The sequence below is a fragment of the Macrobrachium nipponense genome, chromosome 5, assembly GCF_015104395.2.
Source record: "Macrobrachium nipponense isolate FS-2020 chromosome 5, ASM1510439v2, whole genome shotgun sequence".
NCBI lineage: Eukaryota > Metazoa > Arthropoda > Malacostraca > Decapoda > Palaemonidae > Macrobrachium > Macrobrachium nipponense.
In genome coordinates this window covers 89,746,313-89,762,740 of record NC_061107.1, presented here as the reverse complement: position 1 = coordinate 89,762,740, position 16,428 = coordinate 89,746,313, and the positions used below count along the sequence as shown (strand labels likewise).

At 52.6% G+C, this 16,428-nt stretch overlaps 2 protein-coding genes across 5 annotated transcripts in view; one reads left to right on the top strand and one right to left on the bottom strand.

The window, feature by feature from the left end:
- LOC135215488 (recQ-mediated genome instability protein 1-like) overlaps positions 1-16,428 on the top strand; it is a 359,294-nt gene that overhangs the window by 69,718 nt on the left and 273,148 nt on the right. For both annotated transcript variants that reach the window (XM_064250249.1, XM_064250248.1), the window contains exon 2: positions 9,173-9,286. The gene's annotated coding sequence lies outside the window, so the exon portion shown is untranslated. The remainder of the gene's footprint in view (positions 1-9,172; positions 9,287-16,428) is intronic.
- The window catches only part of LOC135215490 (dual specificity protein phosphatase 3-like), a 134,594-nt gene that overhangs the window by 74,136 nt on the left and 44,030 nt on the right, over positions 1-16,428 (bottom strand). For 2 of the 3 annotated variants that reach the window (XM_064250251.1, XM_064250253.1), the window contains exons 2-3: positions 8,129-8,697; positions 7,312-7,450 (exon numbers count right to left, since the gene is read on the bottom strand). In XM_064250251.1, coding sequence (XP_064106321.1) covers positions 7,312-7,450; positions 8,129-8,171 — 182 coding nt within the window. In that variant the 5' untranslated portion in view covers positions 8,172-8,697. Of the gene's footprint in view, positions 1-7,311; positions 7,451-8,128; positions 8,698-16,428 lie in introns of those variants that run through there. The other variant, XR_010314697.1, reaches the window with a different exon arrangement.

The window sequence follows — 16,428 nt, the reverse complement described above, 5'->3', positions numbered from 1 at the left end:
ACTATGGTCAAGTTATCTTAATAGTATCATTATCGCTGTCCTTCCTGTTGGGATGACTTTTCCATTCTGACTTATTAATGCAAAGTTATGCCTTGTCTTGGCACCAGGGCCTTGTATCCATCATATTACGAAAGTGCAATCCAAACTTTGTTCCGATACGTATACAAACCCTCAGTCCTTTAACAATAGGAAGGTACTTAGTGGCAGCTGAATCGACTGCGAGGAGAGGAGCCACTTTGCTTTAGGCCGCGTTAGGGGATGGACGTGTTGCTCGCCTCACTGCCCGCTTCTGTCGTATGCTTGGTTTGCTTCACTGCGTGAAGACTTTTTTGCTTTTCCTTTCACTGTGCGTTAGTGCAAGGATATACGTAAGTATGTGTGTTTTTGTATTCATAGAGTGCTTCACTGTGATTGAAATAGAATCCCGAGAGCTGGAGAGACCCCCTTGACCCCCCATCAGCTGCAGATTGTGCCCTGGTGGAGGGCCGTAAGTGTGGGGCCTTTCAGTCCTCTTTTGAAGTTGACCCTCATGAATTTTGTACTCGGTGTCGAGGGCGAGAATGCTCTCGCACCGATACATGTGATGTTTGTGTATGTTGGTCGGAGGAGCAGTGGGAGCGCTATGGGGGGAGGAAGAAGCCGCGTTAGCCGGCCAAGGGGTCATCGGAAGGATCTCCGGTTACTTCCTTGGTTACAGACACGTCTTCTTTCTTTCTTTCTCCCATCTCAGCTCCCTTGTAAGGCTCCTTCCCCTTTGGGGGAGGTATCTCGCTCCTTCTCCTCTCTCGATCAGTCGAGTGTGGAGGGGGGGGGGGAGGTACCCCGACATCCAGTTGTATTTGGGGTCGTCCGTTTGCTCGGGGTGGGAACTGTTCCCCCCGGGCAAGGGGAAACTCCCCCCACTGACTCACCTGACTTTTCCATCTTCAGGTCTGGCTGCCACGGGGGATGATCTCGGATGGGCCTGGTACTCGCTGGGACTCCAAGGGACACCGACGGTTCAGGGGCTGCTGAGTCACCTGGCAAGAGGGGCCATGCCAGTAACCCACGGTCCGACTATCACAACTACCACGACGGTGTCCACGCCTGGCTACGCTGCTCTGCCACACCTGGTCTATACCCAGCACGTAGCCACGATGACCCTGACAGCTGCAGTGCAGGCGCCGCTGCCGGAGGGGAGGATGCCCACTGTGACGCTGCCACCTGGATTCACCGCTCTTGATTCAGCCCCTGACTTCCGGTGCCCCAAGAGCTTGCCTCTGGACCTGCCTCCTGTGCAGAGGAGGAGCTGGTTCCTGCCCCGCCTCCTGTTCCTGACTACGATGTTGCTCCAGTCCCAGTACCAGTTCCTGCCACCGTCGTTCCTGCCCGTGGAGTTGCTGCTCCCACCCCAGGTCCTTCCGGACAGGTGCAGTCGGACCCTGTTGCTTCGGCAACTGCCCCGGCTCCGTTCTGTATGGAAGACCTGACGGTGGTCCTGAAGAAGCTGACGAAGAAGAAGAGGAGGAGGAAGGTGTCGTCGTCGTCTTCATCGTCTTCTTCGTCGTCTGCTGCTGCTTCCCCTTCGACTTCTAAGGCCCCACAGCTGAAGAAGAAGAAGGTTGCTCCCCCCCCCCCAAGAAGGCTCGTCCTGAGACTTCTAAGGGCCCGTCCCACTCTGATGGGACAGGTGGGACTTCCGCTGGTCCTCCTGTTCCTTTGGGAACGGGGCCCGTCTCCCCTTCCGCAAGGAAGAAGAAGACGGGGACTGGAGGAGTGCTGGGTACCACCGGTACCTCCTTGGCGGGTGCCAGAGGGTCTGCCTCGGCGCCAGGTACCGTCTCGGCCTCTCGTTCGCAAGAGGTACTGAGTGTACGGTCACCCGTGGGTGACCGTGCAGCCAAGACCCTGGCAACCGAGTCCACTCGGTGCCAAGATCCAGGCATGGGGCGGAAGACTGGCGGGGGTCGCTCAGGTAACTCCCACCAGACCAGCGATCACTCTCGTGGCGATCCGCTGGTACCCAGGGCTGACGCGATGGTCCCAGACCGGCCGCGGGCTGAGGCTAGGAAGCGGTCCCCTCTGTCGCCTGAACCACCCTCGGCTGGTCCAAGCAGCGTGGCGCGCTGTGAGGACAGGCCTCGCTCCCACCGCGACAGCGGACTCTGCAGGTCCCCTGACCGCCGCTCATACCAAGACCGGGCGGAGAGGGGGACCAGCAGCAGCTCTTCGGATGCTCGGGACTGTCGCCGCTGTTCTCGGTCCAGCCGCTCTACCAGGCCTGCAGCTCGATCGCCACCACGGGTTGGCGATCGCCTGCAGCCCCCTCAGCACACTGGTTCTGCAAGTGGGCGCGGGGGGAGCATTAGGTCTTCCTCTCCTATCCCTTCAACTTCCTCGGGATACACCGGGAAGAGTGAGGCGATCAGGAGTGATCGCGAGGGGCGCACTCCTCACGATCCCGCCACGACACCCTACGAACCTGGCACAGTCCTAGGACCGACCAGATCGTACGCGCAAGTGGCAGGAGGAGACCATATGGGTTCTGTTGTGGTTTCTCCTTTGGAAGGAGGAGGATCTCAGGAGGCATTCTCGCTGGACAGGCTTGACGGTCCGTCTCCGCAGGATGCAGTCACTCCCGAGATCCAGAGGTCGTTTGCTGAGGTTATTGCTCTGATCCATCAGCACAACGACCTCGAGGAAGGATCACCGCTCCCACCTTCCGAGCCTACATCAGGTTTGGAGTCGTTCTGGGGACCCAAGAAGGAACCCAGGATGATGGTGGGTCTGCCGTGATCGGCCTTGGCTGACAGCGTACTGAGCCAGGTGGATGCTCTTGGCTCCGGACAGGAGGGTTCGCTTTAGTCCGGTAGGTCTTCCAAGCTCCTTCCCCCACCTCTACTGCGACAGAGGCAATTCTACGTGCCTTCGGAAGACCCTCTGCTGCCCAAACAGGTTAACCTGGAGCTAGCTAGGCTAACTCCGGGGGTGTCTCTGCAGCAGCTCCTGTCAGAGAACCTCTGGTTCTCGCAGCAAGAGGCACTCGCCTTGGAATCTACCACTATGGCAGCATTCCAAGCAGTCTCATGGATCGACCTGTGGTCCCTCACAGTGTCGAAAGCCGCGGCCTCCTTAGGGAACATCACTCCTGGAGGGGACCCGGCTTTTGTGAGACTGTGCCAGTCTGGAGGTAGGGCCATCTCCTACCTGGCCCACCAGACGGCTAACCTGTGGGCCAACCTGGTTCTCCGGCGTAGGGACGCTGTCCTCACCCGAGTGACCAGGGCGGCTGGGCGAGAGGCGTCCTTGGGTTTTCACAACGGACTGGTGTGGAGTTCCTCCTCTCTCTTTCCCAGAGAGATGGTGGATGCTTCAGTGGAACAATGGCGCACTGAGGACAGTGACCGTCTCATCCACCAGGCAGTCTCGAAGGTGGCTGGGCAACCTCGGATAACTGCGGCTAAGCCCAAGAGTTTAGCTAGCGCTTCCTCTGCGGGTAAGACAATCGCCTCGTCGAAGCCGAGAAGAAAGACTCTGCCTTCGACTTCTGCTGTAAGGAGTGACCGCAACCAGCCCTCCTCCCAGTCCTTCTCTCAAGGAGGATCTGGGAAGAAGAAGTCGAAGAGAGGAGGGAAACGCTAGGGACGGCGTTCCCCCTCACCTGCTGCTGGAAGTTGGGGGGTGCCTGGCGAGCCATTGGGCAACATGGCAGCGCTTCAGAGCAGAGACCTGGATAGTAAATGTCCTTCGAGAGGGATGTTTACTACTCTTCGAGTCTCGGCCACCCCTCACCTCCAACCCTTTCCATCTGCAAACGTACGTGAATTACGAGAAGTCAGATCTCAAGCCCAAGCAGAGGATGAAGTACCTGGGCATGCTGATCGACATGGTAGTAGGGCGAGTCTTCCCCGCAGATTCGTGGGTCAGCAGGTTCAGCGAGGCAGCAGAACAGTTCCTGTCCTTTCAGGAGCAACCAGCTCAGCAGTGGCAAGTCGTGATCGGTCACCTGTCGTCTCTCAAGAAGCTAGTCCCTCACAGGTGTCTTCACCTGTGGTCTCTTGAGTGGAGACTAAATGAGTGTTGGTCACAGGCAAGAGACCCTCCTTTCTTCCCCGTGTCCCTCACGGAGGAGGTGAGGCAGGACCTAGACTGGTGGCTGGATGACAGGAACCTCGTAAGAGGAGTTCCTCTTTGCACTCCCCCCCCCCGGAGATGTTGCTGTTCTCAGACGCATCCACTGAGGGATAGGGCGCACACCTGGAGGAGTTGCTGGCTGCGGGTGTGTGGGATCATCACGACAAGCACCTTCACATCAACGTCCTGGAGCTCAAGGCAGCATTCCTTGCTCTCCAAGAGTTCCAAGATCGTCTGGAGGGACACTCAGTGGTGTTGATGAGCGACAACACCACGGTAGTGGCGTACGTCAACAAGCAGGGGGGGCCTAGTGTCCCTTCCGCTGCACCAGTTGACGTTGCAGGTGCACGAGAGGGCCGTGGCACACTCAGTAGAGCTGTCAGCCCGCTACATTCCAGGCAAGAGGAATGTGGTAGCCAACAAGCTCAGCCGTCGGGATCTGGTGATAGGAAAAGAGTGGTCCCTTTACCCAGACGTGGCGGAAAGGCTCTTCAACCTGTTGGGGCATTCAGTCGTGGATCTGTTCGCCACCCGGCACAACAGAAAACTCCAGGTTTTCTACTCGGTTGTGCCGGACCCATGGGCAGCTGCAGAGGACGCTCTTCAACAGCCGTGGGACAACCTCTTCGTCTACGCCTTTCCCCCGTTCTGTCTGATTCGCGAAGTGATCAGCAGGGCGCTCATCACCGCAAATCTTCGGATGATCCTGGTGGCACCCAAACGGCCTCAAGCCTTTTGGTACCCGGACCTGCTGGCTCTGCTCGTCGAAGCACCGAGGGAGATTCCCCCCTGGCACAACCTCCTGCGCCAGCCACATGTAGAACGGTACCACCGGTCCGTTGAGTCCCTGTGTCTTCACGGCTGGCTGTTATCCACCATCTCTTGCGAGCGAGAGGCTTTTCTCGCAGCACAGCAACAGAGATGGCAGGATACCTCAGACAGTCCTCTGTAGCTGTATACCAGGGGAAGTGGTCCGTCTTCTGTGGTTGGTGTCATGGACGGGGTCTCTCCCCTCTCAGAGCCACTCTTCAGCAGGTAGCGGATTTCCTCGTCTTCCTTCGCCGAGAGAAGTTCCTCTCCGTTTCTGCAGTTAAAGGATACAGAACCGCCCTGGCCCTAGTCCTTAAACTGCGAGGTGTGGATATCTCCTCCTCTTTCGAGATCTCCCTCCTGATGAAGAGCTTCGAGAGGTCTTGCCCACCTAGGGAACTCAGGCCCCCGGGGTGGGATTTGACTCTCATCCTTAGGAGTTTGACTCGCAGACCCTTCGAGCCACTCCGAGAGTCGTCAGACAGGGATCTGACCCTCAATACCCTCTTCCTGCTGGCCCTGGCATCGGTGAAGAGAGTAGGGGAACTTCATAGTCTTTCCTTCGACGTCAAGCATTCCAGGGGATGGGGATCCGTGATGCTCGATTTCGTAGCGAAGACTCAAAATCCTTCGGTCCCTGACGACCGGTTCGAGTCTTTCACGATCCCCTTAAAGATTTCACCGATAATGATGCGGATGAGATGCTGCTTTGTCCTGTGAGGGCGCTACAGCGCTATCTGAAGAGAACTCAGCACCTGAGGCTTGAGTGTCGACGCCTCTTTGTTAGCACCGGGGTTACCAAGAAAGAAGTTTCCAAGAACACTTTCTTTCTGGCTGCATGAGGTGATCAGGAGGGTGTACGACACGGCTGGTAGTGACGACACCCATACCCTTCATCTGAGAGCCCACGAAGTCAGAGGTATTGGTCCAACCCTTTTGTTCCGCAAGAACTTCTCCCTGGCGCAGGTTATGAAGGCAGGGGTTTGGGCCAACCAGACCACCTACACTTCATTCTACCTTCGGGATATTACCCACAGGTCCTTGGACACTTTTTCCTTGGGACCCGTGGTGGCTGTTTAACAAGTTGTGTAGTCTACCCAGCACCCGAGGGACAGAACAGCATTGCATCCTTGTGTAACTGCATGAATGGACGAGTGAAAGAGAGTGTGACTGGCTTCTCTTCCTCCTTCGTTCTTCTCCTCTACCTGTGGGCAGAGGGCCGCGGTCGTCACTACGCTGAACAGGAGGCCGATGCAGGTAAGCTACACAACCGAGCTCCATCCTATCCCTTTCAGTAGGGATAGGAGTATTTATCGGCCGCTCCCCAACAAGGGGGGTTAGTGGAAGCCAACAAGAGACAAACCCATGACTTTAATTTGGCTCTTGAAGTAGGAACTAGTTCTTGCTTTTAGCTATTTATAAGAGATACGCTTCCCTCCCTCTTATAAATTTGGTCCAGAAGTCTGACCACTGATCCTGCGGTGCACACCCCGATCAGCTGGGCAGAGGCTAGGATCCCTCCCTCTGCTCTTACGACCAGGGAGTGATCCAAGGTAGGACGAAACCAGTCTGTTCATAAGACTCAGATTCCACCCTCCAAGAAGTGAGTCTTCCTATTGTTAAAGGACCGGGGGTTTTTATACGTATCGGAACAAATAACAATTTGTCGAAAATTGTATTTTTCCTAACTATACAAACCTGAAGTCCTTTACACATAGTCCCACCTCATGCCACCCCTCACTCTGCGTTTCCTGGGCCTAAAGCAAAGTGACTCCTCTCCTCGCAGTCGGACTGACTGCCAACTGGTGGACAAGTAGTTAACTACCGAACCCCCTTGTTCGAAGCTTACGACCGGTTCAGCTGCCGCTAAGTACCTCCCTATTGTGAAAGGACCTCAGGTTTGTATAGTTAGAAAAAATAAAATTTTCGACAAATTGTTTTTTTTTTTTAATGAATGAATGAATGAATGAGTAGGTACACCTAGTGAAGTCACCTGTGACATGTCAGTGTGGAAGTTTCATTTGTTCATTGACCAATGAAACTGTACCTGGCAATGGTTAGCTAGTTCAGTCTCATTCAACTTATTGCTGCTGAACCAAGACTAAAAGCATCAGTCTCATTGTACACTGTCCATACTTGCTGGTCTGATGTAGAGTAGATGTCAAATACTACATGTACTCTTATCTATCAATTCAGGGGTTTTTGCTTGCTTTGACCAAATTTTATCAAGTTATAGGGTTTTCCTCTGATTGGGCAGATCAAAATGTACCACGATTGCTTGTATTATTTAGAAATATCAATGTAGCAATGGAGGATCAAAATAAAATTTACCAAACAAAGTTTTCAAATTCCATTTGTGGAAACCAAACAACTTTTTAAAGAACTTACCAGTCTCCTAAATAAAGTTTGGGATATACTTCATCCATATCAGCCCCATCAGTGAAGCGGGAGACATGTTGTCTCATCTCTGGTATTATACGAAATCTTGGTTCTACTGTTGTAACAATGTCTCGCAATTCATCAAAATCTGCAAATAGAGGAAACAAAGCCTATTGTTTGTACATACCTGGCATACTGGTGTGATTTTATGCATTATGTACTTACTCAAAGAGCACTTTACTATTTGATTATTTGGAAGCATTAACTTTGCTGTGAATCAAAGCTAAACAATGTTCAGTTGTAAATAATTTATGTTTAGTATAAAGATGCACTAAAAACCATAAGTTGTGTATACTCGGCCCTTTTTGCTCATGAATTAAAAACAGTCCACTGAAAAATTGTCTCCTTTGGCTGAAAGAGGTAAGGCAGGGTAAAATGCATCATAAAAGGTCTGAAAGTACATGTACTAAAACAGTCAAGGTATGCTCAGATGATCAGAGAATTTTCATCTGCTAAAATTGACCATTTTTCTGTTACTCATGTTCTTTGTAATTTTCATATCACAAATGAGCCATTTCCTTGTTTGTTTATCATAAAATGCATATAAAGTTACAATATCCTTCAGGGAATGTGTTAATGCAACTTTAAGGGAAATGATTTTTCATATTACAGTATTTCAAAACAAGATTTGATCATCCACAAGTGAGCAAAGAGAACCAATTATACGAAGTTATAATAATCATTAAGTTTTAATTGAAGTAAAACAGGTATAGATAATATTAAAATATGTAAACTCATGATAGCACAACATATAATGTGAACTTACATGAAGGGAATTCCAAACCATGGAAATGTCCCTGCATCCCCATCTTTAGTGAGCTTAAAAGCCCTCTTGGTAGATCTTTTGATGAAATGTGTGTGCGTGTGTGTATGTGTTTGTGTTTGAGTGGTGTGCAAAATGATATAGGGAATATTCGTTGAATTAGAAATCTAATGCTGAAGGTTCCATTAACGTATAGTAAAATAAAGTACCTTATAGCAGCTAATGTATAAAACAGTAAAGCTAATGGTAATGCTGAAAAAAATGATAACCAAAGGAAGTTTGTAAAAATCTTCTGAAAATGAAATACAAAAGATGGTGGCAAATCAAAAGTACATCAATGAAGGAAAAAGGCCTAATAGTGACTTGATAAAAGATGAAAGGAAAAAGCAGCAAATAATGTATCAGGGGATTTGTGCAAAGTGAGGAGGGTACAATGGGATCACAGGAGGCTTCAGGCATTAGAAGCGAGTCTCGTCATTGGCTGATTATCGGTCTCTGGCTGTTCTGGGGATTTCTGAGCATGATGGTGGTGACGATGACCAACGAAGTCTGAATGGCGTGGGCAGCCGTGACTGGAAAGGAATGTCACAGTTTTAGAAGACTGATAATTAAGGTTTTATGATGTTACTCGCTATCGGTGAAAAGTGCCTCTCTCTCTCTTCTCTCTCTCTCTCTCTCTCTCTCTGTATTCACAGTATTTTTCTATGAGAAATATCTGCAAATTACCGTTTTTTCATCAATTTCATCATAAAGTGCACTTTTTGTGATAAAACTATCTATAAAAAAAGTTATAAACAAATTTAGTGGGTTTTTCTTGAGTTTTAACTAACAAAATAGGAAGTTTTAAGCATTTTTTAGGGCCTCCAATTTTTTGCAGATTCTAGCTATTTGCAGGAGGTGTCTGGCACGCACACACACACACACTCAGTACAATCTTGAAATTGTGCATATTTTGTGTTAACTTTTTTTATATATACGTATTATGACTTTAACTGTGTATTAAGACTTGTAAGTTCCAATTTTGGTAACTTGTGTATATTTGTTTAGATTGGAATTTCATCTGGAGCACCGAGTCAATCGGTCTAGGTCGCCGTTGATGGTGTTACTTCAATCCTAATCGTTGAAGGTGGTTCCTGAAGCAAGAACCCTACATGGGATAAGGTAAGCCAATTTAACCATAATCAAATATGCTATTCAACTTCATATTACTGCTGGTAGGTAGGAACCTACTGTTTACATTGCTCCCATTTACCTTGTGGCAAATGAACTCATTTCTTGTCTGTCACAATTTAAGTTAGGTCTGAATTTCTTTAACATTCATTTTATTTTTCATTGCCGTGGATCATCTTTAGTTTTACAGCGCTAATTTTCATTTCAAGGTAATTTTGTGTGAAGTTGTACCCCAGTTTGTGTGTTTTCCAAATTTTTAGTGCTAACCAATGTCTGTGGGTTTTTCACAAGTACCCGTGAGTTTGGTTGGTTCATAATTAACTCTAATGCTTTTGTCCTGGTGCATTTGTTGTGTACTTCACGGTTTTAAGTTTGTTCCGATATGAAACACAAACCCTCGGTCCTTTAACAATAGGAATGTAATCAGCGGCAGCTGGAACCGGTCGTAAGCTTCGAATAAGGAGGTTCGGTAGTTAACTGCTTGTCCGACAGTCGGTGGTCCCGCACAACTGAGAGGTGAAGAATTACTTTGCTTTCGGCCGCGCTGGGTGTTAGACGTGTTGTTCGCTGCTCTGCCCGCTTCTGTTGTATGCTGAGAATCTACTTCATTGTTGTGAAGCATAATTTCCTTACTTTTTCTTTTACTGAGTGCTTGAGTGAAAATAACGTGAGTACTTGGATTTTTTTTTGTTATTGTGATTGCTTGTGGTGATTGTGATGGATTCCCGCGAGCCGGAGAGACCCTCCTGTCAGCCGCAGATTGTGGAGGGCCGTAAGTGTGGGGCGTTTAGATCCCTTTTTGAGGTTGATCCTCATGATTTTTGTACTCGGTGTCTAGGGCGTGAGTGCTCTCGCACCGAGCCTTGTGATACTTTTGTTATTTGGTCGGAGGAGCAGTGGGAGCGTTACGAGGGAAGGAAGAAGGCACGTAAGCCAGCCAAGGAGTCATCGGAGGGCTCTCCAGTTACTCCTTTGGTCATGGACACATCTTCTTTCTTCCCTCCGTCACAGCTCCTACCTATGGCTCCTATTCCTTCGGGGGGCGTATCTCGCTCCTTCTCTTCCCTCGATCAGCTGAGCGTAGAGGAGGGAGCAAGATACCCCGAGATTCAGTTGTACTCGGGGTCTTCCGTTCGCTTGGGGTGGGACTTGTCTCCCCCCCCACCCCGAGCAAAAGGGAACCCCCCCCCCCCCCCCATTAACCCGACAGTTCCTTCCTCAGGTATGCCTGCAGCGGGGGACGATCTCGGCCAGGTCTGGTACTCACTGGGGCTCCAGGGGGCACCAAGTGTTCAGGGGCTGCTGTGTCATCTTGCGAGGGGTTCCAGACCGGTAACCCATGGACCTGTGACCCTAACTACCACTACGGTGTCTACGCCAGGGTATGCTGCCCCTCCTCACCTGGTATACACGCAGCACGTTACAATGGTGACCTTGACAGCTCCTGTGCAGGCTCCGCTGTTGGGTGTGCAGAGGAGGGTCGTCACGCTGCCACCTGGTTTTGCCACTCTTGTCCCAGCCCCTGATTTTCGGTGTCCCAAGAGCTCGCTATTGGATCTGCTGCCAGTGCCCATGCAGGATGTCACTGGTTCCTGTACTGCCTCCTGTTCCTGTGCCTGCCGCTCCTGTGCCATTCCCTGCTGCCGTCGTTCCTGCCCGTGGTGTTGCTACCCCCACCCCAGGTTCCTCCGGACAGGTGCAGCCGGGTCCTGTTGCTTTGGCAACTGCCCTGGCTCCGTCCTGGATGGAGGACCTGACGGTGGTCCTGAGGAAGCTGACAAAGAAGAAGAGGAAGGTGTCGTCGTCGTCGTCGTCTGCAGCCGCCTCTTCCCCTTCGACTTCCAAGGCCCCACAGCCGAGGAAGAAGAAGGCAGCCTCCTCCCCCCCTAAGAAGTCTCGCTCAGAGACCTCTAAGGGTCTGTCCCACTCCGGTGAGACAGTTGGGGCTTCTGCTGGTCCTCCTGTTCCTTCGGGAATGGGGCCCGTCTCTCCTTCTGCAAGGAAGAAGAAGACGGGGACCAGAGGAGTACCGGCTAACACCGGTACCTCCTCACCTGGCGCCAGAGGTTCTGCCTCGGCGCCAGGAACTGTCTCGGCCTCTCGTTCATGAGAGATATGGAGTGTACGGTCGCCCACAGGTGACCGTGCAGCCAGGGTCCAGGCAGCCAAGCCTGCTCGCCACCAGGACCCAGGCATGGTAGATGACTGGTGGGAGTCGCCCAGGTGACTCCCGCCAGGCTGCCAATCGCTCTCATGGCGAATTGCTGGTACCCAGGGTTGACGCGAAGGTCCCTCCAGATCGTTCGCGGGCTGAGGCAAGGAAGCAGTCCCCTCAGTCGCCAGGACCAGCCTCAGCTGGTCCAGGCACCTTGGTGCGCTGTGAGGACAGGCCTTGCTCCCACCGCGACAGTGGACTCTACCGGTCTCTTGACCGCCGCTCCCACAGGGACTGGGCGGATAGGGGGACTGGTAGCAGCTCTCCTGACGCTCAGGACCGTCGCCGTGGTTCTCGGTCCAGCGGTTCTCCCCAGGAGAGCCGTACGACTAGGCCTGCAGCTCGATCGCCACCGCGGGTTGGCGACCGCCTGCAGCTACACTGGGAAGAGTGAGGGGATCAGGAGCTATCGTGAGAAGTGCGGTTCTTGCGGTCCCTCCATGAGGGCCTACGAACCTGGCACAGTCCTAGGATCAACCAGATCGTACGCACACATGGCTGGAGACCATGAGTGGTCTGTTGTGGTTCCTCCTGTGGGAGGAGGGTCTCAGTAGGTGTTCGCTTTGGATGGGCTTGACGGTCCATCTCCGCAGGACGCAGTCACTCCCGAGATCCAGAGGTCGTTTACAGAGGTTATTGCGCTGATTCGTCAGCACAGTGACCTTGGGGAAGATCAGCACAATGACCTTGGGGAAGGATCGGCGCTTCCGCCCTCCGAACTTACATATAGGCTGGAGTTATTCTGGGGTCCTAAGAAGGAACCCAGGACAACGGTGGGTCTGCCCCGATCAGCCTTGGCCGACAGTGTGCTGGGCCAAGTGGACTCTCTCGTCTCCGGACATGAGGGATCGCTTCGGTCTGGCAGGTCGTCCAAGCTCCTTCACCCCCCCCCTACCACGACAGAGGCGTTTCTACGTGCCAATGGAGGACCCTCTACCGCCCAAACAGGTTAACCCGGAGCTGGCTAGGCTAACTCCGGGGGTGTCTCTCCAACACCTGCTGTCAGAGAACCTCTGGTTCTCATAGCAAGAGGCACTTGCATTGGAATTGACTGCCATGGCAGCATTCCAAGCAGTCTCCTGGTTAGACCTGTGGTCCCTCACAGTGTCTAAGGTCGCGGCCTCCTTGGGAAATATCACTCCTGAAGGGAATCCGGCTTTCGAGAGACTGTGCCAGTCTGGAGGTAGGGCGATTTCCTACCTGGCCTACCAGACGGCCAACCTGGTTCTGAGGTGTAGGGACGCAGTCCTCACCCGAGTAACCAGGTCGGCAGGGCGCAAGGCGACGTTGGGTCTTTGGAACGGACCAGTACGGAGTTCCTCCTCTCTCTTCCCCAGAGAGATGGTGGATGCTGCGGTGGAACAACGGCGCACTGATGACAGTGACTGACTTGTACACCAGGCAGTCTCGAAGGTGGCTGGGCAGCCTTAAGCCACTGCGGCTAACCCCAAGAACTTGGCTAGCGCTTCCTCTGTGGCTAAAACGACAGCCTCGTCTAAGCCGAGAGGAAAGACTCTGCCTTCGATGTCTTCGGTAAGGAGTGATCGTAACCAGCCCTCCTTCTCCCGAGGAGGAGCCGGAAAGAAGAAGTCGAAGAGAGGAGGGAAACGCTAGGGACGGCGATCCCCCTCACCTGCTGCTGGAAGTTGGGGGGGTGCCTGGCGAGCCATTGGGCAACTTGGCAGTGCTACGGAGCAGAGACCTGGATAGTGGATGTCCTTCGGGAGGGATATCTACTACCCTTCGAGTCTCGGCCACCCTTCACCTCCAACCCAATCCACCTTCAAACGTACGTTCCCTGTTCTGCCAGGGACATGGCGCTTTGGCGGGAAGTAGAAGCCATGCTGAGCAAACGAGCTGTGGAGATCGTATGGGATCAGTCACCGGGCTTCTATAGTAGACTTTTCCTGGTGGAGAAGTCCTTGGGGGGCTGGCGCCTGGTGATAGATCTCTCTCCCTTGAACTGATTCCTTCACCAGACTCGGTTTATGATGGCAACGACACGTTCAGTGCTCGAGTCCATCAGGGAGAACGACTTCATGCTTTCTGTGGACCTGAAGGACATGTATTTCCAGATACCCATCCATCAGTCCTGTAGGAAGTACCTCCGCTTCATCCTCGACGGGACGGTGTACCAATTCACGGCACTTTGTTTTGGTCTCTCAATCGCCCCACAGGTGTTCATGGGAATGTTCACTCTGGTGTCGGCTTGGGCCCATTCGGTAGAGATACGTCTTCTGAGGTATTTCGACGATTGGTGGTCCTAGCTGCTACGGGACAGGGATCGACTCCTCGAGTTCTGCCGCGATCTTGGGATCATGGTGAATTTCAAGAAGTCGGATCTCGAGCCCAAGCAGAGGATGAAGTACCTGGGCATGCTGATTGATGCGGTAGCAGGGCGAGTCTTCCCCGCAGACTCGCCGATCAGCAGGTTCAGGGAGGTAGCCGGACGGTTCCTGTCCCTACAGGAGCAACCAGCTCAGCAGTGGCAGTTCGTGATTGGTCACCTTTCGTCTCTCGAGAAGTTAGTCCCTCACGGGCGTCTTCACCTGTGGTCTCTTCAGTGGAGACTAAAGGAGAGTTGGTCACAGGCAAGAGACCCGCTGTACTTTCCCATGTCTCTCACGGAGGAGGTGAGGCAGGACCTAGCCTGGTGGCTGGACAATGGGAATCGCGTAAGAGGAGTGCCTCTTCGCACTCCCCCCCAGGAGATGTTGCTGTTTTCAGACGCGTCGACCGAGGGATGGGGCGCACACCTGGAGGAGTTGCTGGCTGCGGGTGTGTGGGATCATCACGACAAGCACCTTCACATCAATGTCTTGGAGCTCAAGGCACCGTTTCTCACTCTCTGAGAGTTCCAGGACCGTGTGATGGGACACTCAGTGGTGTTGATGAGAGACAACATCACGGTAGTGGCGTACAGCAACAAACAGGGGGGCCTAGTGTCCATCCTGTTGCATCAGTTGATGTTGCAGGTGCACGAGTGGGTTGTGGCTTACTCCGTAAAGCTGTCAGCTCGCTACATTCCAGGCAAGAGGAATGTAGTGGCAGACAAGTTCAGCCGTCTGAATCAGGTGATAAGAACCGAGTGGTCCCTTCACCCAGACGTGGCGGAAAAGCTCTTCAACCTGTGGGGGTGTCCAGTCGTGGATCTGTTCACCACCTGGCACAACAGAAAATGCCAGGTTTTCTACTCAGTTGTGCCGGACCCATGGGCTGCTGCAGAGGATGCGCTTCAACATCCATGGGAGAACCTCTTCGTCTACGCCTTTCCCCCCGTTCTGTCTGATTCGCAAGGTGATCAGCAAGGTGCTGGTCACCGCGAATCTTCGGATGATTCTGGTATCCGGACCTGCTGGCTCTGCTTGCAGAAGCACCGAGAGAGATTCCCCCCTGGCACAACCTCCTGTACCAGCCACACGTGGAACGGTACCACCGATCGGTTTGATCCCTGCGTCTTCACGGCTGGCTGTTATCCACCATCTCTTGCAAGCAAGAGGCTTTTCTCGTCAAGCAGCAACAGAGATGGTTGGGTACCTCAGGCAGTCCTCTGCAGCTGTGTACCAGGGGAAGTGGTCCGTCTTCTGTGGTTGGTGTCGTGGACGGGGTCTCTCTCCTCTCAGAGCCACTCTTCAGCAGGTAGCGGATTTCCTCGTCTTCCTTTGCCGAGAGAAGCTCCTCTCCGTCTCCGCAGTTAAAGGATACAGAGCTGCCCTGGCCCTAGTCCTTAAACTGCCGGGAGTGGATATCTCCAACTTGTTCGAGATCTCCCTTCTAATGAAGAGCTTCGAGAGGTCTTGCCCACCCAGGGAACTCAGGCCTCTGGGGTGGGATGTGACTTTTGTCCTTAGGAGTTTGACTTGAAGACCCTTCGAGCCACTCCTAGAGGTGTCAGACAGGTATCTGACCCTCAAGACCCTCTTCTTGCTGGCCCTGGCATTGGCGAAGAGAGTAGGGGAACTTCATGGTCTTTCTTTCAATGTAAAACATACAAGGGGATGGGGATCTGTGACGCTCGATTTCGTCCCGGACTTCATAGCGAAGACTCAGAATCCTTCGGTCCCTGACGACCGGTTCGAGTCATTCACAATCCCCTCCTTGAAGGATTTCACCGACGATGATGTGGATGATATGCTGCTTTGTCCTGTAAAGGCACTACGGCACTATCTGAAGAGAACTCGGCACCTCAGGCCTGAGTGTTGACGCCTCTTCGTCAGCACCGTGGTTATCAAGAAGGAGGTTTCCAAGAACACTCTTTCTTTCTGGCTTTGTGAGGTAATAAGGAGGGCGTACGCTGTGGATAGGAGTGACGACACCCGTACCCCTTGTTCGAGAGCCCACGAAGTCAGAGGTATTGGTCCTACCCTTGCGTTCCGCAAGAACTTCTCCCTGGCACAGGTTCTGAAGGCAGGGGTTTGGGCCAACCAGACCACCTTCACATCTTTCTATCTTCGGGATATCACCCACAGGTCCTTGGATACCTTCTCCTTGGGACCCGTGGTGGCTGCTCAACAAGTTGTGTAGCTTACCCAGCACCCAAGCGGACAGAATGGCATTGCATCCTTGTGTGACTGCATGAATGGACGAGTGAAAGAGAGTGTGACTGGCTTCTCTTCCTCCTCTTTTCTCTCCTCTACCTGTGGGCAGAGGGCCGCGGTCGTCACTACACTGGACAGGAGGCAGATGCAGGTAAGCTACGCGACTGAGCTCCATCCTATCCCTTTCAGTAGGGATAGGAGCGGTTATCCACCACTCCCCTAACAAGGGGGGGAGTGGATGCCAACAACAAACAAACTCATTACTTCATATTTGGCTCTTGAAGTAGGAACTAGTTCTTGCTTGCTATTCATAAGAGGTACGCTTGCCTCCCTCTTATGAATTTGATCCAGAGGTCTGACCACTGATCCTGCAGTGCACA